This window comes from Phoenix dactylifera, chromosome 15 (genome assembly GCF_009389715.1).
Source record: "Phoenix dactylifera cultivar Barhee BC4 chromosome 15, palm_55x_up_171113_PBpolish2nd_filt_p, whole genome shotgun sequence".
Lineage (NCBI taxonomy): Eukaryota > Viridiplantae > Streptophyta > Magnoliopsida > Arecales > Arecaceae > Phoenix > Phoenix dactylifera.
This window is the reverse complement of record NC_052406.1, coordinates 8348507-8373456: the sequence shown is the minus strand read 5'-3', so window position 1 is coordinate 8373456 and position 24950 is coordinate 8348507. Positions and strand designations below refer to the sequence as shown.

At 39.7% G+C, this 24950-nt stretch overlaps 2 protein-coding genes across 2 annotated transcripts; both read right to left on the bottom strand.

The window, feature by feature from the left end:
* Positions 1 to 9371: 9371 nt before the first annotated feature.
* On the bottom strand, positions 9372 to 12742 carry LOC120113284 (ethylene-responsive transcription factor 1-like). The gene is made up of 3 exons (XM_039134337.1): positions 12356 to 12742; positions 9568 to 10464; positions 9372 to 9461 (listed from the first exon to the last, which is right to left on the bottom strand). Exons 1-2 carry the CDS (start codon positions 12615 to 12617, stop codon positions 9599 to 9601), a joined length of 1128 nt encoding a protein of 375 aa, XP_038990265.1. The 5' UTR covers positions 12618 to 12742; the 3' UTR covers positions 9372 to 9461; positions 9568 to 9598.
* Positions 12743 to 15982: 3240 nt separating this feature from the next.
* On the bottom strand, positions 15983 to 24113 carry LOC120113283 (AT-rich interactive domain-containing protein 4-like). Its single transcript, XM_039134336.1, has 15 exons — positions 23869 to 24113; positions 23553 to 23744; positions 21784 to 21837; positions 21023 to 21111; positions 20660 to 20945; positions 20504 to 20560; positions 19367 to 19398; positions 19051 to 19186; positions 18799 to 18972; positions 17868 to 18503; positions 17649 to 17786; positions 17410 to 17508; positions 16904 to 17004; positions 16726 to 16816; positions 15983 to 16327 (listed from the first exon to the last, which is right to left on the bottom strand). The coding sequence occupies exons 1-15, from the start codon at positions 24010 to 24012 to the stop codon at positions 16202 to 16204; spliced, it is 2355 nt and encodes a 784-aa protein (XP_038990264.1). The 5' UTR covers positions 24013 to 24113; the 3' UTR covers positions 15983 to 16201.
* Between the last annotated feature and the right edge of the window lie 837 nt (positions 24114 to 24950).

Genomic DNA, 24950 nt, shown 5'->3' with positions numbered 1-24950 from the left:
CAGGCTATGCTGGATTGTAGATTTGAAAGGGAGTGCTCTTTCTTATGTATCTTGCCGTGCTCCTGTTATTTGAAGGTGATAAGTTCTCATTTAGTGAGGTGAAATCCCCGATTAACAGGTCTAGTGCTGAAGATGAGTGGTAGTTTGAACCATAGGTCCTAATGGTGTAATGCTGAGTTCCACCAAGCAGCAGCTACTACTGCTCGAGTATTTTGATTTAGTGCGTTGCTTGTTTGTCTGACTATGATATCCATAGGGTACTTGGCTATGGATGAAATATACTGTTTGAAAGATATGCTGCTGGATTAACTGAGGTGTTTCAGCTCTGATCACACTAATGTATGTGATTTGGAATTTATTTTGTGGAAGATCACTGACCATGGTACCTGATATGTTTTTGTTCTTTCCTTCTTTTACCTTATATTTACTATGTAATTAAAGGTTTCAGGTTACATTACCAGTTCATGAATGGGACTTACATGGAATAGCTTGCATTGGGAGCCTGTTGTAAGCGGAAAAAGAGAAGGATCGTTGCTGGCTGGGGAGAGAAACTTGACGTTATAGGGGATGCAATGATCATTCAATCTCAGAAAAGTTTTCTGTTTCCCTTTACGAGGCGATTTTTTTCATATCTCTGAAAATTTGGAAATGGTAATCCCAGCCTCTCCAAGCCATGCAACTTTGATCCCGGTGGCTATACCGTTGGAGGTGAAGATGCAGGATGGCCTAATTTCAGGTTGCTTTGAGTAACAATAGTTTTGAAAAAGATAGCCGTTCTGCCGGCTATGTAGCATCATAAACGATGGTGCTAGATAGTAATGCAGCAGCAAATAGTCAGGTTAGAAGGTGCCAACTTATGTTGCTTGTAATCTCTCATAATTTTACTCGATGCTTAATATCAAATCCTGCCTTCACCAGGTTTGCAGGCTTAGAGGTGTTTGGGAAAATACTGCATCTTATGTTAGAATAAGAAGGTTATATTGGAAAATATTCTTAACTTGAACTAAAATAGACATGCAACGCAACTCTCTAGAACTCTCATGACCTCCTCCATTATGTTTGATACGGCAACCCGTACTGATTCACCACACACACGGTGTCAGTTACCTAATGGAACAAAAGAGCAAATGAGAAGAAACCTATATCTATCGTATCAATGTAAGAGATTTTATTAATTTGGCCGGTTGGTACCCTGTTTGGCATGCGCTCGAACAGTTGGTACACACAAAGACACCACCCGCATAAAAAGTCATGCATGAGTCCGTGCCTGTCACGTCCGACAGAGGCGCTCAGCTTGAGGTAAAAGTTTGGGTTGAGCAGTAACTAGTAAGTCGCGTGCCAAGATCCCATAGGAACAGCCCACGCGTGGCAGTAGATTTCATCCTGTCGGGAGCCGCCAGACATGGTGACTCAGATGCGACAACCTTCAAAACAAAGCATCGAAATCGAATCTCGCGGTTGCTAATTTAAGAGCTTGCTATCTACCCCACATTGGGCATCCTGCTATTTTTTCTCCTTTTATTAGAAAAAAACTTGCATCCCCTGCAATAACAGATACCTAGGAGGCTTTTTTTTTTGGTTGAATCGACCAGATACACCAAGCAACTTTCATTTGATTAAAAATTCTTGAGCTAAAAGCTAATCTTCCAGGGTGAAAAGAGTCGTATTTGAAAACATTCAGGCTTAGAATCACGAATGAATGTTCTTCAATACATTAGTCTAATTTATGAACTGGGGGGTTTATACCCTTGGCCACAGCTCTTAACAATTAAAGATTTTTGAAATTGATTCTTGATAAATGAATCTTTAAATATCTGGATCTGATTAATTATACTGCAAGGGGTTAATGCCCCTCTTTCTATCAAAATAAATTATTCTATTCCACAATCAATTCAGCAGATTAAAAACAAACTCAGAATAAAAAGAAAATGAACGAACCATATTACAAACAGAGTCGTCATAATCGCCAAAGTAGCATGCCTCATCATTTTGGGTAGCATTACAAGATGAGTAAACTAGGACCTCTATATGACAGTTCATTCAGTCGATTTCTAGTTAAGAGAACCCAATTCACTAACAAATGCAGACTGCATAGTGTGAGTTTGAAACCAGATTAACCAAACCAGCAAAGCAGCGAATCATGTGATTATGGGCCAACCATCTTAGAGACATGAATAAATGAATGTATAAAAATTGGAAAATGCCCTGCAGGGTCGAAAACATTGGATCTGACTCAAAATAAGTATTATATATTTTCCGAAACAATAAGATCAGCTTTACCGGGCGCACAGACATTTTTGCTCTCATCATTTAATTGAAGGATAGATCAAAATGTTAAAACCACCAAGAGAATAATTCCAATAAGATTATTAAAAAAAAAGTAAAAGAAAGGGAGAGTTTGTGTTGAAGGTTGATGAAATAGAAAAAAGGCAAGTGAGAGAAAATACACATGGTACTAACAAATGGTTAAGAGTATGTATATTAAAATGATCAACTCGTTGAGTCATAATGTCATATGCATTGCACAACCACATTAAACCTAGGTTTAGTACACCACCATGCTTTTTACCTACAGTTGTGTGGAGGCTTGGCACTCATGTCACAAAGAAGGGAAACAAAAAATAACTTGGGTGTTAAGCATTGAAAATGACTAATAAAATATGACAATTTCCAAATGTTTGGCCTTGTGAATCAACCATACAGCAAAATCTCCCCGAAATTGAAGGGTCAAAACACTCGTGGCTGCAGAGTTGAACACACCCATACCACATTTAATCACAATCCACCTTTAACAAGGAAACTGGTAATCGATGCTGCTGAATTACCAAGCACATCTCCAAGTGGATCTCAAAGGACCAAACACACCAACTTACAGCTTAAGCGGTGTCTCAGGTGAAAGAAAAGTATGGAACAACACGCCAAAAGCAGCTGTCTTTCTTCTCCCCAAGATGGGTTCCATGCATCTGGATCCAGAAGACATGATCTCCACATCACAAGCCAAGTATTGGGACCTTTGCCTTGTTTCCTCTTCTTCTCCACTTCCCAATATTTTAGGCCTGAAAACGTCCCCATATAATTGGTCTAGCTTGTGAGTCTGGGAAACCATTTGGCAGCATTTCCTCGAACTGTTCACAGCAAGAACCCACCAACAATATATGCGTATATATCAATTCATCCCATATCTAACTTCATTGCGTTACCAGACAAAATTATCACTATTTCTGAATTGACACCAACCAGATCCAGAGCTGCTGAAGGAACCACCTTTTATTGGCATTTCCTTGCACCTCTAGAGAGCAAAAGCTAACCATTTGCCTAGATAGCAAACAGCCAGAAAAAACAAGATATCATCATAAAGGAATCCATAAAACGAACAGAAAACGATGTAGTCACTGTACCCACCATTAACCATATTCTCATTCAAATTTCCATCATCCACCACACCCAATAAAAACTGCAGCTCTGATGCAGCCTTCTCCCTCCCATCTTTATGGCCTAATAATTAGCCCAGCCTATGAGAAAACTACCAGGAGGAATCAAGCATGGGACAAATGCACAAGTCCCACCAAGTCCACAATCTACCACAGCATCAAGAGGCGCACACAACAAAAGAAGCATTCAATCAGTCCTCAGAGATACCCAAAATGTCATCAAACAAACATCAAAATCCAAGTACTCAAAAGCAGAGAGACTTCACAAGGCAACAGTATAAAAACTCGATACCTAAAGGTACTGTTAGAATAAGTGGCTCATATTAAGTGGTATTCTTATTTGAGTGGTACACTGGTATTCTAACGGAGCGGAGCGAAGCGACGGGATATATTTATCTTTGGGATAATTATGTAATATTTTATTTTACCAGGGATGCTGATAGAGATTGGGACTCTAGGGTTAGGGTTTAGCTATAAATATCTTGTAACCCTTGTTATTTGGTAACAGAAGAAAAGTTATGGCCGTTTCGCTCCCGTGGACGTAGGCACATTGCCGAACCACGTAAATCCCTGTGTTCAATTTTTTCTTCCTCTTCCTCTCTCAATTCTGTGTATTGTTCTGTTCGTCGTTTGGATCCTGTATTTTTGCGCATCAATTGGTATCAGAGCTGCAAGGTGTTCACGTCGGTGCCGCGAGGAAAGAAAAAGTGATCTCCCGTTGGTGCTGCGGGCGATTTCTGATCCACGTGAAGGAAGGGGGGATTTGTTTTCTCTCTGTTTCACGTGAGGGGCTGAGGGGTTTGTGTCCTCTCTCCCAAGGCTCTCTTCCCAAGCCGTGGGTGTTAATTCTTGTGGGATCTCAGGGTTGTTCCCAAGCCAAGAACAACACACAGAACAAAAAAAAAAAAAAACAAGGAGGAACTTCTTCTTCTTCCCGTCGCGTGGGTTCTTTTGGGCGTCTTCTTCCCAAGACAAAATCCCCACGGTGCTGTGGGTGATTTCTGCTTCACGTGAAGGGGGAAACTTTGCTTCACGTGGAAGGCTCATATTTTTTGGGTGTCTTCTCTTCCCAAAACGAGAAGAAGAACAGAGGAAGGAGCGTGAGAGAAGGAACGGAAGTCCAGTGGTTTCTTTTTTTTTGGGCGTTCTGTTTCACAGGAGGGGTTGTTCCAAGCCGTGGGAGGTTTTGCTTCAGGTGGTGGGTTGTTCCTCCCAAGGCGTCTTCTTCCCAAAACTGAAACCCAAGTTTCTTCTCCCTGTGGTGGTTCCTTGTTTGCAGCGGCTTCCGCGTGGAAGGAAGAAAAACTCCCTGTTGCAGTCCATGAGCGAGGAAGAAGAAGCCCCCGTGCGCCTATGTCTGCCCGCGTCCTCCGGTTGTTGCGCCGTCGTGCACCCGTGCCCGTGACCGCACCGCCTCTGCCGCGTCTCCAACGCCGCGCGTGATAGATCCGGAAGGGGAGTCTCTCCCGTGCGCGTTCTGACCTAAGAAGAGGGGCGTTTCTGGTATTTTTTTTATTTTCATCAGATCGTATTTTTCTCTAATTTATTTTGCAAAAAGATAAGATTGTAGGGATGTCTTCTGCGAAGTTCGATGTGATAAAGTTCGATGGAACTGGGAATTTCGGGCTATGGCAGAGGAGGGTGAAGGATCTGTTAGTATCACATGGTATGGTAAAGGCCCTGTACGGAAAGAAACCAGATGACATGGGTAATGCAGAGTGGAAGGAATTGGAGGCTAAGGCTATTTCAAATATACGACTTTGTCTGGCTGATGACGTGATGTATCATGTCATGGACGAGGAATCGCCGGCAGCAATTTGGTCAAAATTGGAGAGTCGGTACATGTCCAAATCGTTGACGAACAAGCTCTATCTTAAGCAGAAACTGTACGGTCTTAAGATGATAGAGGGTGCTGATTTAAGCCAACATATCAACGTGTTCAATCAGATTATCAGTGATTTGCAGCGAGTTGATGTGAAGTTCGAAGACGAAGACAAAGCGTTGATGTTATTGCATTCTTTACCTGCTTCTCCTACGTACGAAAATTTGGTTACAACTCTGACGTGGGGAAAGGAGACCCTAGAGTTAGAGGACGTCATTGGAGCCTTGTTAGGTTTTCATCAGAGGAAGAAAGCCAGTGCTGAGAGTTCTCAGGGAGAAGGTTTAGTGGTGAAGGGTAACCAGGAGTGTGGAAGAAGCAACACAAGGAATGGATCAAATCGCAGTAAATCTCGATCTAAATCCAGGAAAAAGAAAAGCATAACGTGCTACAAGTGTGGAAAACAAGGTCACATAAAGCGGAATTGTCCTGAAAAAAGGAAGGGTAAAGATGATGACAGATCTGAAGGGTCCAAGTCTGCAAATATAGTAAAAGAAGATACAGAGAGCAGTGACGGTGACATACTTTCAGTTTCGTCCAGTTCAGATCATCTCGCTGATTCTTGGATTCTGAATTCAGCATGTTCCTACCATATGACGCCCAATAAAGATTGGTTTGACACCTACAGGTTAGTTAATTCTGGTTCTGTTTTGATGGGTAATAATGCATCTTGCAAAGTCATTGGAATAGGGAATATCAGAATTACTATGTTTGATGGTGTGGTTAGAACGTTGTGTGATGTTAGACATGTTCCAAATTTGAGAAAGAATTTAATTTCATTGGGTACCTTAGACTCTAACGGGTTTTGTTACAAGTCTCAAGGTGGAGTAATGAAGGTTAGTAGAGGTGCTATGACAGTGATGAAGGGGCAGAAAGTAGCAGGGAACATCTACAGGTTGATAGGGACTACTGTTGTAGGTGGAGTTGCTGCTGCAGAATCTGAGTCTGATAATACAGTCTTGTGGCATATGCGTTTGGGTCATATGAGTGAACGTGGTATGCTGGAACTGCATAAAAGAAATTTCCTGAAGGGTGTTAAAACTTGCAAACTGGATTTCTGTAAGTATTGTGTTCTTGGAAAACAGAACAAGGTTCAATTCAGGACTGCCACGCACAAGACAAAGGGTATTCTTGACTATATTCATACAGATGTTTGGGGACCAGTCAGAGTAGCATCACGGGATGGACATACATATTTTGTAACTTTTATTGATGATTTCTCGAGAAAGGTCTGGGTGTACTTCATGCAGCACAAGTCAGAAACGTTTGCCAAGTTCAAGTTGTGGAAAGCTGAAGTAGAGAATCAGACGGAGAAAGATCAAATGCCTCAGGTCAGACAATGGGACTGAGTACACAGATTCAAAGTTCATTGAGTTTTGTGAGCAGCATGGAATTAAGAGACACTTCACAGTACGCAAGACACCTCAGCAGAACGGTGTGGCGGAAAGGACGAACAGGACTATAGCTGAAAAAGCACGGTGTCTCAGGTTAAATGCAGGGCTTGCAAAGAACTTCTGGGCAGAGGCAGTGAATATGGCATGCTTCTTGATTAACAGGTCACCTAGGGCAGCACTAGATGGTAAGGTTGCAGAGGAGGTATGGACAGGTAATGAGGTAGACTACTCAAGTTTGAGAGTATTTGGATGTCCTGCCTATATGCATATTCCTAGTGAGGAGAGGTCAAAGCTAGACCCGAAGTCTAGACAGTGTATCTTTCTGGGGTATCAGAAAGGGGTGAAAGGGTACAAGCTTTGGGATTCGAAGGCAAACAAGGTGGTGATCAGCAGAGATGTGGTTTTTGATGAGAAAGCCATGTTGAAAAGTACTCAAGAAGAAGAAAAGCAGATGCCAGAAAGTTGCACCAGCAATAAGCAGGTGATGCAGGTGGAGTTAGAGAGTTCTGTCAAGGAAAATAATATTCAGGGTACAGAGACTTCTACCTCAGCCGATCAAGAGCAACATAATATAACCACGGATAGACCCAAGCGTACTATCAAGCCACCAACTAGGTATGGTTTTGAAGATTTGGTTTCCTATGCATTAATCACTAGCAGTGGAGATCCTACTACTTTTCAGAAGGCAGTACACAGCCAGGAGAAGAGTAAATGGATGGGTGCTATGATGGAGGAGATGGAATCTTTGAATAAAAATCAGACATGGAAGTTGGTGGAGCTTCCAAAGGGGAAGAGAGCGATAGGATGCAAGTGGGTGTTTAAGAAAAAGGAAGCAGTATCAGAAAAAGAATGGAAAAAGTTCAAGGCACGTCTGGTAGCAAAGGGATACTCACAGAGAGCTGGGATTGACTATGATGAGATTTTCTCCCCAGTGGTCAGACACACTTCCATTAGGGTAGTGTTGGCATTGGTAGCACATTACAATATGGAGTTAGAGCAGATGGATGTAAAGACAGCTTTTCTTCACGGTGAGTTGGAGGAGCAGATTTACATGCAGCAGCCAGAAGGGTTTTCAGAACCTGGACAGGAGCACTTAGTCTGTAAATTGAGGAAGTCACTTTATAGGCTAAAGCAGTCTCCGAGGCAGTGGTACAAGCGTTTTGACTCCTACATGATTCGGATTGGCTACAGAAGATGTGAGTATGACTGTTGTGTTTATGTGAGGAGCCTTGATGATTGTTCTTTTATTTTTCTGTTACTTTATGTTGATGATATGCTGATTGCTGCGAAGAGTATAAATGAAGTCAACAAGTTGAAGATTTTGTTGAGTAGAGAGTTTGATATGAAGGATTTGGGCGCGGCCAAGAAGATTCTTGGAATGGAGATTCGCAGGGACAGAGATTCCAGAAAATTGTGGTTATCTCAGGGTAGTTATATACAAAAGGTGTTGGAGAGATTCAGCATGGGTAATGCGAAGCCAGTGAGCACACCTTTAGCGAATCATTTCAGATTGTCTACCTCACAGTGCCCAAAGACAGAAAAAGAAATTGAAGACATGTCAACGGTTCCATATGCTAGTGCAGTGGGGTGTCTGATGTATGCTATGGTTTGTACCAGGCCGGATTTGGCGCATGCAGTTAGTGCAGTGAGCAAGTTTATGGCGAATCCAGGGAGACAGCATTGGGATGCAGTCAAGTGGATTTTCAGATACTTGAGGAGTACTATAGACCATGGTATCATGTTTGTCAGACAGCAAGATGATCCTTCAGTCGTAGGATATGTTGATGCAGATTATGCAGGGGACTTGGATGACAGGAGGTCGACTACAGGCTATGTATTCACTCTTGCAGGAGGTCCTATCAGTTGGAGGTCCATGGTACAGTCTCTAGTTGCACTATCTACGACTGAGTCAGAGTATATGGCAGTGGCTGAGGCTGCCAAGGAAGCATTGTGGTTAACAGGATTAGTCAAGGAGCTGGGTGTTCAGCAAGGTGGAGTTCAGTTGCATTGTGACAGTCAGAGTGCGATCTATTTGGCGAAGAACCAGGTGTATCATGCGAGAACCAAGCACATAGATGTGAGATATCACAAGATCAGGGAGTTGGTTTCTTCCGGTGATATATTGCTTGAGAAAGTTCACACTTCTGAAAATGCAGCAGACATGTTGACAAAACCCGTTACTGCAGACAAGTTCAAGCATTGCTTGGACTTGGTTAACATCTCTAGGTGCTAGAAAGGATGTGTTCCAACCTATCAGCGTCAGGTGGTGTCCCAGGTTATTTTTCTCCTAAGGGGTGAATATTCGCCAAGGTGGAGATTGTTAGAATAAGTGGCTCATATTAAGTGGTATTCTTATTTGAGTGGTACACTGGTATTCTAACGGAGCGGAGCGAAGCGACGGGATATATTTATCTTTGGGATAATTATGTAATATTTTATTTTACCAGGGATGCTGATAGGGATTGGGACTCTAGGGTTAGGGTTTAGCTATAAATATCTTGTAACCCTTGTTATTTGGTAACAGAAGAAAAGTTACGGCCGTTTCGCTCCCGTGGACGTAGGCACATTGCCGAACCACGTAAATCCCTGTGTTCAATTTTTTCTTCCTCTTCCTCTCTCAATTCTGTGTATTGTTCTGTTCGTCGTTTGGATCCTGTATTTTTGCGCATCAGGTACTTTTGTAAACCATAATTCAATTCAATTGATTGCAGCCGGCAAACATTTCTGGTCCTCCAGATCCTCCAATGACAACAATTCCTGCAAAAAGAAAAAAAGATATGAAAGAAAATGCACTTCTTCATGAAGTTCAATATGCGGAGCTAGCAGGGCTTAAGAAACCCAACATGACCATGGGAATGCTTACCTTATCATTATTCACAGAAAACCATTATCCCTCAGTAAATGCTGCTCTCTGTGGGCAGGTCATCAAAACTCCAAAGATTCAGAGGGTTCAGACCATCCTGAGCCACTTCACAGCTGAAGAGGCTGTCAATTGACTCATATGCGCTCCCCTCAAGATAAGGGATCTGCAGGAACTTCATATATGATTCATAGGCAGATAGCTCCTCAGAAAGTTTCAATGCAGAGTTTTCCTCTGCTGGTACTGCCTCACCAGATTGGCTTTTCAGGTTCTTCTGGGGGCTACCATGCTCCAGGAATCTGGATTCATCACCCTCAGTTATCGTAGGAGCAAGAACTGATGTGATCTCCGGATTCTTGGTTTCATGTTCCCATCCGAAATCTAAACAATCAATAGAGTTGCTTCCCTGATCAGAGAGAAAATTTAAAAACCCAGTGCCCCCGGAAGGTGGAGAAGATTCTAGCAAGGGAAGGGAATTCATGTACTCGGGCTTTGCAAGCTCCTTCACTTCCCTGTGACCCATAGTATAGAAATCATAATCTGGGTCATTCAGGTACTTGGACTGATTAAACTTCTGCTCCTCTGACAATGCTGGTTTTGGTGCTTGCAAAGTTGGTTTCTGGTTGCGTTTTTGGGCACTCGCAGGTGCTTCAGGGAAGTTCACTTTAGCTTTCTTGCCCCGGATACGACGAGCTTCAACATCATAAGCTCTTGCAGCTTCTTCAGCAGTGTTGAATGTTCCAAGCCAGACACGAACCCCTTTGCGGGGATCTCTGATTTCAGCTGCCCACTTGCCCCACGGACGCTGGCGGATTCCTCTGTATTGATTCTTTCTCTTCCTTTTTGCTGATCTAAATGCACACCCATTGAATTCTACTGATTTTAGAGTGGTTGAACCCTCTGCAGTCCATAGAGAACATAAGAAAAGACACAAAAGTAACATGGACGGGAAAATTTCCTTTTAACAGATCTCAACTATCTGATATGTAATTTAAGAAGAAACAAACCATTCCATATGAAGTTCGATCACACATAACAGACAAAAAACAGAGTTTAATATCAGAGGATTTTTTATAAAATAACAACTCCATTCTGCTACTCTCCCATACCGTGACTGATGAACCAGAAGTAGAGTACAATCAACCAAAGATGTATGCCAGCAGTAATAAAAAATCTAGTAGCGGACAACATCCCATGCCACTTCCATGCACAAAAACACATCAATTTCACTTTCCTTTCCCGTCAATAACAAAATTCCAGAAAACATAGAAGGCCTGATGTTATTTGTCCACACAAAAAATTGCACCATATTTTTTTATATCCACTTTTGCAATAGCCGATGCAAGAAAATGCGACTCATTAATTAATGACAATAAGAGTGCAGATCCATTCACTGTTCCATAGAATCTCATAATTTAGACATTCAATTTCATGGGATCAACAGAAAGATAGCCATAATAGAATTAATAATGAGTCATGTGAGTTTTCAGTTTCCACTCTCCAATTCAATCACTGATTATTTTTATTTCCTCTTTGCAGGAACAACCTGACACAAATTATAGCCTACCTCTAACATTTTTACGATAAACAACTTAGTTAACATTGATCTTTGACTTTGATTTTCCAGCTATATCCTACGAAAGCCAATATTCTTAAAACACCTGCAATTCTGTGTACTTGTAATTTCTCACTAGTAGATCATCTCTTTATTGGATAATTCATTTAATAGAAACCTAAATTAATGAAGAACAGCAAAGTCCAGATTACAATCCTGAAACCATAAAATAGACCTTGACAAGGCAAAACCAGCAGTAAGACAACAACCATATACCACTCCAAACAACAGAACAATATAATGACTATAAACAAAGACGAAATCAAAGAAATAAATTGTGGGAGAGGAGACAAAATCAAACATAAGATGGTGAATACATAACTAAAAGGGCAGATTAATTTGGGTGATACTTTGTATATTTAAAGATGAAGTACCACGTAAGTTATAAGCAACATATCACAACAAAAATGATATCCTACTTAAGTCTTCAGCCAAAAAGGGGACAAATGGAAACAGAAGTCTTAAAATTAGGAAATTCATATATACACGCATTTTGAAATAGGGAAGTTTTTAGTTTTAATTAAGATAAATTAAGGGAGGAAGCAAATATTTGTTTAGCAAAAGATTCAGCATAAATTCAAAAAGATATATTAATAACCAAGAAATTGATAGGGGTAGAAGCCCAAAAGGGCAATACCCATGAAGTACTACTATATCTCTGGTTCAAATATGATTTTTATTTCTGGCACCTGTTCTTCTCGGAAAGAACCTCTATAATATAAACCAATTTTATGGGATCCATTCTAACCAAAGTTTTTTTTTTTCGTGAAATAAAGGCTAAAACGGAGAACCATCAAAACTCTTACTCAAATCCTAAAGGAGAATAGTTAATAAGGAGAAAATCCATTAGAAGGATTTTTATTTCTTTTTTTTTTCTTGAAGAAAATCCATTAGATGAAAATAGTTAACAAGGAGAAAAAATACTACCCAAAAAAAATCAAAATCCACAAACAACAATAGCAAGCTAACAAGAAGAAGGAATCCCTGAAATTATCCCAAGTTCTCGCCGAGCAACAAAGAAAACGTCAAGAATAAAACCCATTTCGCATAAATCTCCAACAAATAGGAGAAAAATTCGGGCGTAACAAACTAGAATTCACAGCATAACATCATAAGCTACAAAAAACATGGAAATGGCCAAAAGAACAATCAACTCAACAGAGCCTCTCAGTTTACCTCCAGAGAAGGGGGCCTTGGAGACGAAGGCGGAGGGCTTGACGTCGATCTCCTCCTCCTCCTCCTCCTCGGACTCGTCCTTGAAGTCCTCGAAGTCGGCCTCGAAATCGTCGTCGAACTCCACCACCTCCTGCTTCCGGCCTTTCTTCTTTCCACCACCGCCGCCGCCCTTCTTGAAATTTGGCCAGAGGGAGTCGGCGGTGAGCCGGCGGGAGGCCGCCGGCAGCGGAATGAAGTCAGAGATGATCGCACCACCACACATCTCGACGCTCAAAGGCGACGCCTTTTTGGGTCTCTGTTCTGAGAAGACGAGAAAATGGGAAAACGGGGTTTGGGGGGTTTGGAAAAGAGATAAGAAGGGAAGAGGGGTTTTTCGTGGAAGGGATTTGGACGGGAAGGTGGGGGGAGTTACCTCTCCCTCTTTCTATATATCGGATGAGTTTAGGAGGGAAAAAAAATGCCAGCTGTTTGGTGAGGGACGGAGGGAAAGGCGGTTGCGTGTGTATTAGTGTCCAGCGTCAACTGGATGGTGGGTTTATTGCGAAGTGATACCAAGAATATTAAATAAGTAGGAATATGATAATAATAAGTATAATAAATAAATGTTATAGAAATATTATTCCAAAATTCTTGAATAAAATTGCTCACCTTAGCACAATTGTCCAAAATTTTGGAACTAAAAATAAATTTGTTTTTAGTTTTATTATTTTTTTGTTTTGAGATAGAAAATATAAAATGTAAATAATATTAACTCATTCTTAATAAGTAGGAACAGAATATTGATATATGTTACTGAAACACTTGCATGAGAAAGTAAACAAATTTATTCACACAATAACTTAATTTACTATTTTCATTAGCTTGAATTGTTATACTTGTGAATATATCTAATTCTTTAATATTTTTTGAGAGTATAGTATTATTTATTTGATTAGTTGAAATTACTAGAATCCTCTACAAGCTTTGGATCTAAAAAATGCTAATATGGAAATTTAGGAAAGATTTTTTTGGGGGAAAGGCCAGAGTGGATTGATATAGATTGAATTAAAGAATGAAATAGAATAAAAGTTAAGAAAATGGGATATTGCAGTTATAGATTGAATTATGGAATGAACAGGACGAAATTAATTATCATGAAAGAATAATTATGCATAATGGTGATTTTTTTTTTTTTTGGAAAAAGGGAGAATGGAGAGTTGCAAAAAAGGCTTCAGGTTTCTTTAGAAAAAAACAAAGAAAGTTTTACATGGCATATAGCTTATTTTAGGGTTTTGACTATGATTAGATTAAAACTCAGTCATCTATAGAAGCATTGGAAGATTTTCCTTGGCATGCAATCTAGAATTTAGATGTAGACGTTACCATTATATTCTAGAATGGGTTGAGTGTAGTCAAATTTTAGAAATCGGAGACATGTCGGGTCAAACATTTCTAGGCTCCTTTGACATTATACATGTTGGGTCAAAGTCGTCTTCGATTTCACCACCTCATGCTTCCGCCCCGTCCTCCTGCCCCCGTTGTCGGCGCCCTTCTTCAGGGCCGGCCACAGGTGGTCGGCCGTCAGCCGCCGGGTCCCCACCGGCCTGAGGTCGGCGATGATCGCTCCGCCGCACATCTCGAAGCCCAAAGGCGACTCCTTTTTGGGTTTGGTAGGAGAGAAGGAAAGGAGTCTTGTCGTAAGCGGAGTTGGACGGGATAGTTGGGGGAGAGGGGACGAGAAGTTTGAGAAGATTATCTCTTACATTATTCTCACTGCTTATGAATCCTTTTTATTTTACTAAAAATAAATCACAATGATAACAATCGTAGAACCAAGTGATAGCAGACATTTCAAAAGAATTTGTTGTCTTGCATTGAGGAGTGGATCAAAAATTAAGAATAAATAATAAAATTTTGAAAATGGGATAGTCGGCAGTGGTGATGAATACTTTTTGGTCAGAAAAAACTAGAAAAACGTCGAGCGTTAATTTATGACTACGTTGGTTCAACTTATTTAGATGCCATTTAAGGGTAAATATTAGATTCATCAGTAGCACTGGGATCATTTGTCATTTTACTATTGTTACAAATTTAGATGATCTGTGTAATAATTCTCCTGATATGGATATATTTATAATTAGTATTTAGACTTTGATCCACTTTGATCGTATAGAAAGAAGATTCTGTATTTGGCTTTGGTGCAACCAGGCTTGGATATGGATCCGTTGATAATTGTAAAAACTAAGATTGTCCCTGTGCAATATGTATTGAAATATGGAGTGTGACGTCTTCGACTATGCTGTCTATGCATGTGTTTCGAGAGGCGAACAGAACGGCTACTGATTGGATCGTCTTCTTTACTGCTCATCATTTTAGAGAGATTTTTTTGAACCCACTTTGTATCTGTTCCTCCATCTTTGTGAATTATTTTGTCTTTTGACTCTGAAGGCAGTGCTTACATGAGACTAGTATGAGTTGCCGATGTACCAAATAAATAAAAAAATACCGAGAGTTTGATCAGGAGGCTAACAACGGGACAAAATAGGCAGGGAATCCACTAAGGAATAAGGATGGTGGAGTGTGACCCATCACCACGGGGTCTGCTTGTTTTGGTGTCCCTTAGTTGGAGTCATTGAAGGATTGTCGCAGATGCACGAACCTAAAAGGTTCCACTGCAGTTGAACGCAACGTTATACCTAATCATACATCATTCTTTTTCATGCATTGTGTCACTCATCTTCTTGTACGTAGATGAGCGTGATGGACATGTACCGGGACGACTTACTTATAACTTATCAGCAGCCGTCCGTAAAAAAAGTTATATCACTGAGGTATAACATGGTGGTGTCACATTATTAGAACCATATTTCCAGGAAGAATATAGCTGCAACCAACTTGACATGACCCGGAGTTGGTTGGGTTCTGATCCCAAGCCTTCATTTCATCTTAACTTAAGAGCCTCTTTGTTCAATTTGTGATGGGTAGCACAAAAAGATTAGATGTTGGCATTATCGGTTGGTTTTTCTTTAACTTTTGGGATCAATTTTCTGCAAAAGCATAGAGGTGGGCTTGCTAAGATATTGCATTCAATATTATTTTTAGAGCTCTATCTCTATTTTTTTAGTATTATAGTGGGGATTCTTGGAGTGGCTCTATCATTGAAGTCCGACTCCACCATGAACTCAGGAAAACATGCACTCACCTCTCTTTTATTTCCTCTGCGGTGCACTCCAATGTCAACAACAGAAGTGCTCCTTTCGGTTTGGTGGGGGTTGGGGTTGCACACTATAACGGGATAACACATTATTTAAAACCCTGATTGGATTCTTGATGACCCTCAGATTAATGTGATGCCTCCACAATGTTTATGCTGCGATGATTGCCGATGATTTGCTCGCATACTTCCTTCGTTTAAACCATGGCATCGATTCTTCCCTTTTCTTATATTTGTTTTCCTTCCTCGGCTCTAATTCTCCGCCAGGGTTCCTTACACTTAATGTAGAAAACCCTAAGAGAGCTCATTAAACCCACTTGAAAGAAAGGTTACAAAAAACATCTCGAGATCTTTCGAACAGGATAGGAGAAAAGGAAAAAAGTAAAATAATAAAAAAAAAATAGACAAAAAGATCATTCACAATATTTCAAAGATGCATAGGAGAAAGAAACAAAAAGAGAACAAATTAAGAAAAATCAAGTTCTAAACATTTCCTTCTATCACTTCTGTGTAGTAGTTGTTCAAGAGCTATCTAAAATATCAGCCTAGACTAGCATTAGTGAAACAGCAATGGGGATTATAGAAATTACAACCCCTTCACAAACTGGGGGGCTCTTCTCTTATGCTGAGAGTGGGGAAGTAAAAGAAAAAGATTACATGTGTCGTGGAACCGAGGATGTATTTGGAAACCCATTTGCCACTTTCTGCGATTTTCTCTTAAAATTTGTAAAACTGCAGTGAGGGCAAATATATTCCAACCCGTCTGTCTTTGCATAGTCCTGCCATCACACCACACAACTAGTGAGAATTTGAAGTTCCAAGTCAGAACCTGTAAAGAAGAGTTTAAAATGGAATAGATCTAAAGGTAAAATATTCACTTTAGGTCATGCTAAACAAGTGCTGTTCTACAAAAGCAAAAATATAATTTCCCTAATGCATACATGATGAAAAAAGCTGGTGTGATGCATGAGGTACCATCGATGCTACAATCTCAATTTTGGCACACAGAATGCAAGCATTACTGGAATTAAAAGAACAATATTACATAGCAGCAATCTGGCAAGCAACGGAACTTAATGACACTAGGGAAATGTGCAGAGAGAATGTGTTATATTTTAACAGAAAAGCTCGGAAGCATGATATGAAACACTAAAGCAAACTTGATAAAAGATCGAACCTTGAAAGCACCAAGACCCTGTCGTCTATCGCAACCAAAGTGGGCCCATTCACCACATAAGCCACAGTTGACCCAATCACCAGGAGCACTACTGTAAATAACTCAGCACATCCCATGTCAGTATTTGTTTTGAGGATAGAAAGAACATAACCAAAAAAAAGGGTTAATTCCTACTAACCTGCGACACAGCAAGCAGCACTCTCCATCCACATCATCATGTGCTAGTTCATACTCCAACAGGTAAGTTTCATAGTGTCTTTTTAAAGTATTCCCAACACCCTGGAATCCAAAACAACTGGTGGTCATGACCTCAGTTCTTGAGTGCAACAAATCTCTGTTATGCATGTCTCGAATTTCAGGGTGTCAACCAATTTCAACCACCCACATCATTGTTTGAGAGGCATAAGTTATAAAGCTCAACTATGATCATTATATTAGTAAATGAAGAACACTTTCTGAACAAATGATAACACGAAGCATGCTTAGTCTGCAAGCATTTCCGCTGAGAAAAGGCTCGCTGATGCTTCCATAATATTTTTAATCACATAATTTATAGCAAAATCACAATTAAGAGAAAAGCCGTGATACATAATATATAAAATACCCAAACTCAATACCATGAACGATTCAGACAATTAATAGCAATATGTACAAAAGAAGTGGATAGGAAAGTAAAACACTCACGGTCATTCTATTGGAAACCGTATGGTTGCGCATCTTTGAAAAAACTTGACCTTTCCAGTTTATGCCATTCCCAACATAAAAACCTCCTCTTGAAACCACCTGTACCAAGTGATGCATATGCATTGTTACTATTTAAGATTTACAGAAAGGAAATAAATGATTGCCAAAATCAAGCCATGTAAGCTGTAGATACGAAGCAGAATTACATATTGTATATGCATGTGACAACAAAAGCAAACCTCTCTATACAAATTGAAAAGGTCAAGGCGCTTTGCATTAAGTATGGCGTCAGGAAACTCAGATATTCCTCCTTGGGGAACAAGCCGACTGTGTCCCCTAAGGATAAGAAACTGCATGACATCCTTTAAAAATTCTTCCTATAACACAAAAGCAAAAAAAAAAAGGTTAAGCAGGGATATGCAAGCTCTTTTAGAGAGCAACAAGATTCGAGAACATACTTCGGAGCAAACTGGAATTGGGCTTCTGTTACATCCGTGTTTTTTCATTGGCAGAGGATTTAAAGAAATTATCTGCTGAGCGTGGAAGGAACTTGACATGGATTTCCTGTGTGTTGATGGAGCAGGAGGGACAATATTATGCTTTACAGAAGGTAAAATTGGCAGATGAGGCTTTGCCTGACCTACATCATTCACATTAGTTTCAGGAACTCCCAAAAAAGGCAGCATTTTGTGCTGTCGAGAGCGAGGAATTGGCCTCATTGCAGCAACCCTCAATCTCCGCTTAACAGGCATGGAGAACAAGTGAGTCCCTTTTACCAACACTGCCTCTTCCTTGACATCCTGATCATCTTCCAGTAAAGTTGCTCCATTCTCACTCAAGGTATTGCTACAGATCATAGGTTCTGTTTCTGGAATTGGTCTGGACCTTTTTCTAATAAGAGAGGAAGACCAGGTAGGCACACTAGAAAGCAATCCATCTTGTAAACTCAAGTCTTTCCTTTGTTTTGCACATAAGAAAAGAAGGCGATCTGCATCTTCCTTCTCAAAAGAAGCAACTGAGATACCCTGAATACTTGCAATGCCAAGAGTAACCAAGATACGATAAGAGACTTCAGGTGCAACCTGTCTAAGGACCTGTATCATATCATCACCACAAATGCAATAATCAAGCCACTGTGTCAGTATAAAAAGAAAAGCAGCCAACTAGGACCATCAATTCATGGTAAGCATTCATGATTTGAATATTTATTCTTAACTAAAATATTTGCTTTCATTTGCAGCTATTGACATTTTTTTGAGTAAATTCATGTATATAAAAAATTTCCATTTCAAGTAAAGGCCACATCTAATTTACTATAGAATCATCATACTTTTTACAGATGAATGCAAAGCATCAATTTATAAGAAGTCCGGTCAGCAAGAAACCAACCTGAGCAGCCCAAGACGGAACCTTCATCCATACTTCAAAAACAGGAGCCCCACAAGCTATAGAAACAGAGTTCAGAGGTTCAGACAAAGAAGGCTTGCTTTCCTTGCAATTTGGAAGAGCACGAACTTGCTGACTCTGCTCAATGAGTTCATGTTTTATGTGCCTTTCCAACAGCTGCATGTTAAAAGAAAATGGCGATAATCATTGAAGTTTAACAACTCAATGAGCAAAGAAAGCAGTTGGAGCTTGTACCTGATCATCGAAACATGTTTGCGCACTACCAGACACTAAGAGTGAGATATGAGCCGAACTACAAGTTGTGAGATCACATCTCATTGTCACAACTCCACGAGAAAATGTCCCAGCTTGAAGAGGAGGAGGTGCAGCACTGTCAGGCATTTTAATAAAATGATTTGTCATGGAAATGCAAACATAATTGTAAAAAATCATATATATATATAATTCAAATTACTGCCAATAATCACTGAAAGACTTCTACAACACATAACTCAAGCATATAACTGGTTGATTGGTGAAAAAACTGGTAAATTTAGTTTGCACAATATACCTGACTCGATTATGAAGTTTGCTCCCACGAATCTGAACCAGCAGCAAGAAAGTGTTAGGAGCAACAATAAGTTGCTAATTCTTAAAGCATATAAGGAAGAAACAGAGGAGCAACTGAAACAATTTCCAAGAAATCGAAACAAGAAATCATCTTTATTCCATTAGAACTTGACATGCATTAATGCAAATTTCTTAGAATCCATTTATTTGAAGAAGAAAGACTTTAAGTGCCAGATTGTGCCAGTCTCTTGCCGGAAACTGTGAATGCATGTGTGCCACAGTACGCTGCACATCACAGGGTATATGAGTCGAGATGTCTAGGTACAACTGGCACCAAGCCAAAAGGTCCTCTTTTTTCCCGCTCCCTTTGTTTCAACACAGCATGACACATGCCATGCTAGCCACCAGTCAACACAAGGCACTTAAATCCTTGTCTAAACATGGTTCCCATGTATAGGGAGCAAGAACGTTAATGACATGCATTGTCATGAAAATAACCCTACCATATATACATTAAACCAATTAGAACATAAGCATGTGTTGCATCCAACAAAATGTAAAAGGTTGCTGATTTGCTGAAGTCCTATTTTTTGCATAAATCCGACTCTATTAGAATCCTTCTGATCATTACCATGCATAAATTAAGAGATAATTAGTTGCACTAATTTAATGCAGTTTGTTGACACAAACAGTAGACTAAACTAACTTTGTCAGTCACTGATGAGACGAAGCTGACAATGAAAGACTGAAATCACATGCCCCTTAACAGACAACAAATAATTAATTCTTAAAAACTGCCTCCCCTCTACATTTCCGCCAATTTGTCACTCTTTAATTTGTATTGTCATATGCATCCCTTTTTCTCCTAAAACCTTGTATTTAATGTTTATTGATTTCCTCTCTTATATAAAAGTGACAAATCTGTATACAAGATAGAGGAAAGACTGTTAATGGACACCAACTGAATTCTGCCACTGCATGGGCATTCACTCATAGCTTGCCTGAGTATTGTGTTTTTTTCACACTGAAGAATACTAGTGCCATCCTAGGAATCCAAGAATAACTTGGATCTATCATCAGATGAATTTCAGCTTAACCAGATTAATAAGGTAAATAACTATTGCATCATTATACTTACTTCAATGTTCAAGAGGGCATTAAGGCCATCTTCCAAGGAACCCAACAGACAAGCGTCCTGGAAAAGGAGAAGATAAAATGTTACACACTTAGCATTAAATCTACAAATCAATATGCAAGAAAGCCCTAGAGTTGAGAAATAAGAGCTCAAACTTACCAACGTGCATGGTAATCCACAAACAAGAAACCTTATATCTACATTGTCATCATATATTTTTATAGCAGGTAGAGTATCCCATGAGCTTTCTTCTTCCTCTTCTTCTTCACCCACAAATTTATCCGGAGGAGATATATTAATCTTAGGAGCATCTCCTAGTAGATGGGGCCCAGGTTTCCCACTAACTTTTTGGCTGTCAGCTGGCAAAACATAGTTGTTTCGTACACAATATAGCCGAAAAGATGCATGTGCAAGTTGAAATGCATCCCATGTATGGCAGCATGAACTGCAAAAGGAAAACAGAAAATCATGAAGCTGCTGTAAATTTCACCCGTCATGGAGCAAGGGAAGCTAAAAATATACCTCTGCACAACAGATAGCAATGCTTGGCGAAAGTGAGAAGCTGCATAAGATGAAAATGCATTCTTCCAATATATCACATATGGAATTCCCTGACAAAGAAAATACCTCCGATCAACATTTCTTTCAGTTTAAGAACTACAAGTAAGGATGAACCCAGGAACACTCAAAATAGGGTTGTTATTAACATTTGTAAAAGAAACTCAAACACATCCAGATCCAGCCTGAAATCACTAAAGGGTGTTATTTCACCACCTACATGTCTCAAGCCACATGCAAAACAGAACATGAAAGTGAATATCGGGCAGCTTAAATAGTAGTTCACAAAAATATTTAACAAAGTAACCAGACAACGGAATGCCAGGAAAAAATGAGAGTCCACAAAATCAATATAAATGTGAATTTTTTAGATCTTTAGATGAATAACAGCGCCACATACAAATGTTGCATATATCTGCGAAAAGGAGACTAATCTCCTCGCCCTCAGTATGCACACCCCTAACATGCAATAGCAGGGTAATGTTGCGGCTTGCATGACCACTAACAATCAGTGGCCAGGTAATAAGTTCTTTGACAGTGGATACCTGCTTAATGCAGGTCGAAGAGAGGTGGTTTCTAATGAGGAAAAGTTCATCATACTTAAAATAACAAAACTTTCATGATCTCAGTTCCTAATTCTAAAATGCCACCAATTCAAATATATTAGGGACAAACAATAGAATGCAGTGACAAAGTAAGGCACATTGGTATTTCTCAGCTATCACCTTAGAATGGAGTACTTGTGCAATTTTTTCACCATTGGGGACCTCCAGATAAACCTGCGACCACATCTCATTGTGTCAGACATAAAAGGTGGAAACAAGATTCTGCACAAATCATAATAAATGCCCATATATTCAATTATTATATATGCAGTATATCTAGAAGCAGTATATGTGCCCATGTTGGGTTTGGAGCAAAAATGACAATGAAGAGAGAGTTTTAGATCACCTGAACCACTAAAATAAGTAGCAAGAAAAATTACAATCTTATTATCAACAAAAAGAGAAGAAATGACTACAGAAATATAAAACGCCAGCAATGAGAATGGTTAAATGTGTTTTGCAGAGATCAAGAAAATTGACCATGTCCAGTCTCAGAGTACAACCAAATCTAACGCATACCAAATGAAAAATGTTTGTTTAACATTTCAGCATCTCTCAGAGCAAAAGGGGTTTGTTGAACTGCTTAATGTAATGATTAGACTTCTCCACAACGGTTAGCAAAAGCTTAGCCACAAGGTCAAGAAATAAAATATACCATTTGTCACATAGAACCTTGTGATGCTTCCTTGAAGAAATAAGGGAAATTAATTTGAAAAATAAATGTTTGAATTAAAAAAATCAATATATATACGTCTAATACACAATTATGTTGTTTCATGTGCAAGTATTTCACCGAAGTAAACATTCAATTCTTCCTTTTTTATAGGTTCTACATTAAATGTCAAAAACACATACATATACCCCTACGAATCAGCATATAATAGTATCCAATGTGACTAAAAAAAGTATATTTCCTCCCTCAAATGGTAATCCTGATAACTTGAATCACGTAGAGGGCATTAGAATGATTCTTATAACAACTTTTCTCTTTGAAGTTTTTGGAATTTCATCAACAAGTGATTTGGAATTCAGGAATAACAACAATATAAAGACAAAAATAACCAAATGAATTTCAGGTGTTCTCCAAGTGGAGCATGGCAAGAAAAATGCAAGAGTTCTTTGCAGCTACAAAATAGTTACACCACAAAACACCAGGTAAATTTTCAGCTTGTCACTGACCTAATAGGCTTTCCATTTTCAGTTTCTAATTATTCTTTTTAAAGAAGAAAAGGTCAGAAATAAACCTCAACATCCTCATAACAAAAAACAGAGCTAATGCCACTAATCAATTTGTAGAAAGCTCGAACAAAGTATCAGCTCAGTACAGATAATAACATTTGATTGATGATGTATCCTACACACTGCAAACCATGATAGTCATACTCATTTCACATTAAAACTGTCTCATGTATATCATACTAATAGAAATAACGAAGATTAGCAATGATTTAAATATGGCTTCCTGACGACCTACATTTCTGGGTAAACATCTAAGTGCTAGCTCTAGGATCTTTCTTACTTTGAAACCAAGAAGGTAAGAGAAACAAATGATATGTCAGGAGTTCCAGTTAACCAAATTGCAACACAGTGGAACCATTCGCAGTCCCACTTCCCACACTCGGCCAAAATCAAACTAGTAATGGTATAGGTTGAGAGTAGATTTATCGACCATGCACATCAGAACACAAAAACGAACATCACCATGAATTGAATTGTGCAGTTCATGCTCCTAACAGTATCTATAGCACAAATTTTGTAATATACACACATTATGTTCCAATTAGTTTCACAAAACCATAAAAAAGAACAGCATGTAAGCTACAATCTCAACTAAATACATAATATAATACCAAGCAATGTAATAATTTCAGAATCGTAGAATAGCTTACTATTGTAGGTAATGATGGACCAATAAGGGAGCTAAATATTTGGGGTTCCGACACATCGACAGTTCCCCAGACAAGAGAGCCGATTTCTTCTTCATTCTCAAGCTGCTCCCCTTGAAAGTACAAAATATTTGGATCCAATGACTTCTGCACATCCCTGATTTTATCTAGTGTTGGGTTAACAAGGGTGTGAACCTGCATTTAAACAGGAAAACCACTTAAAACCAGACCAAAGCGAATCCCACCTAGTCCCAGATTATGAATGCAGTAACATTTCGCTAAGAAAATCCAGTCTCGAATTCATAAAGAAAACACTGACCTCCAGGCGCCCGGACGACACAAGCTCGGGGAAAGGATACAAAGGCCGATGCTTCACCTCCTCCCGTGGCCTCTCGGCGAACTTCCCGCACAACACTGCAATAAGCCTACAGCCCGGTTTCGAAAAACTCTGAGCTTGAAACATCTTTCATGCATGCCACAGCGAAGATGAAGGAGAACCCACAAACACAACTATCTCATCTTCCTCTCAAACCAAAACCTCCCCACCTCCACTCCCCCCCCCCCCCCCCCCACCGGCCCTAAATCCAGAGCCCGAACCCCAAGAAAATACCTCGAAAGATCAATATCCCTCACAAATATCCAATATTTCCGCGCAACGCCTCAAAACCCCTTCCAATCGCGAGAAAGCGACCGGAAATCGACGCCCCCGGCGAGAAAACAAGGCAATTTACGCGAAGAAACCCCTCCGGAGCTCCGAGAAGAAAAAGACAGGCCAAAAAGAGGGCAAAGGGGCGACGAAGAGTAAAGTAAACACAGAAGGGAGAACAAACCCTAGCACCGCGCGATCTCGCCTTAAAATCGCACATAAAAACAAAGAAAAAACAATAATCATAATAATAATCCTAAGGAGAGGAAGGCAAGCGACCCGAATTGGGGGATGAACCTAATACCATCATCATTAAATCTCGCGAACGAACCCGATGGACTACGCGTGGAGTCAAACCAAAACAAAAGAAAACAAGAAAAATAAGATGAGATTTTAGAGTGAAAAAAAGAAAAAATCCGTCAATTGGCGAAACTGGAAAGAAAAAACCGAATCCAAAAAGGAGTGAGAGACCAGAATCTAAGCACCAACACCCCCCACGCCCCCACAAAAAAAAAAATAAAATTATAAAAGAACGGTATAACTAGAGACCAGAAGATTCGGAGAGAGCCTGTGACAATAACGTGTTAACATAACACCATGTTATTATACTCTTCCACGACGCTTATCCTGTACTTCACCACAGAAGATTTTTTTTGGAAAAATAAAGGGAAAAGGTGGGATTTTTATAGGAAAATCTTAAAAGAATCGAAGCGGATTGGATTTTTCTGGGCTTTTTTCCCTTCTTCCTCTTTTTC

Bases quoted from the DNA above. Each gene is read 5' to 3' on its own strand.
- LOC120113284 (XM_039134337.1), bottom strand. From the start codon at position 12,617: ATGTGTGGTGGTGCGATCATCTCTGACTTCATTCCGCTGCCGGCGGCC. The intron at 10,465-12,355 runs GTAAACTGAGAG...TATGGACTGCAG, and splicing joins CAAGGCCCCCTTCTCTGGAG to AGGGTTCAACCACTCTAAAA.
- LOC120113283 (XM_039134336.1), bottom strand. From the start codon at position 24,012: ATGTTTCAAGCTCAGAGTTTTTCGAAACCGGGCTGTAGGCTTATTGCA. The intron at 21,112-21,783 runs GTGATAGCTGAG...TTTCTTTGTCAG, and splicing joins CACAAGTACTCCATTCTAAG to GGAATTCCATATGTGATATA. The intron at 20,946-21,022 runs GTATATTTTTAG...TTCCTTTTGCAG, and splicing joins TTGCTATCTGTTGTGCAGAG to TTCATGCTGCCATACATGGG.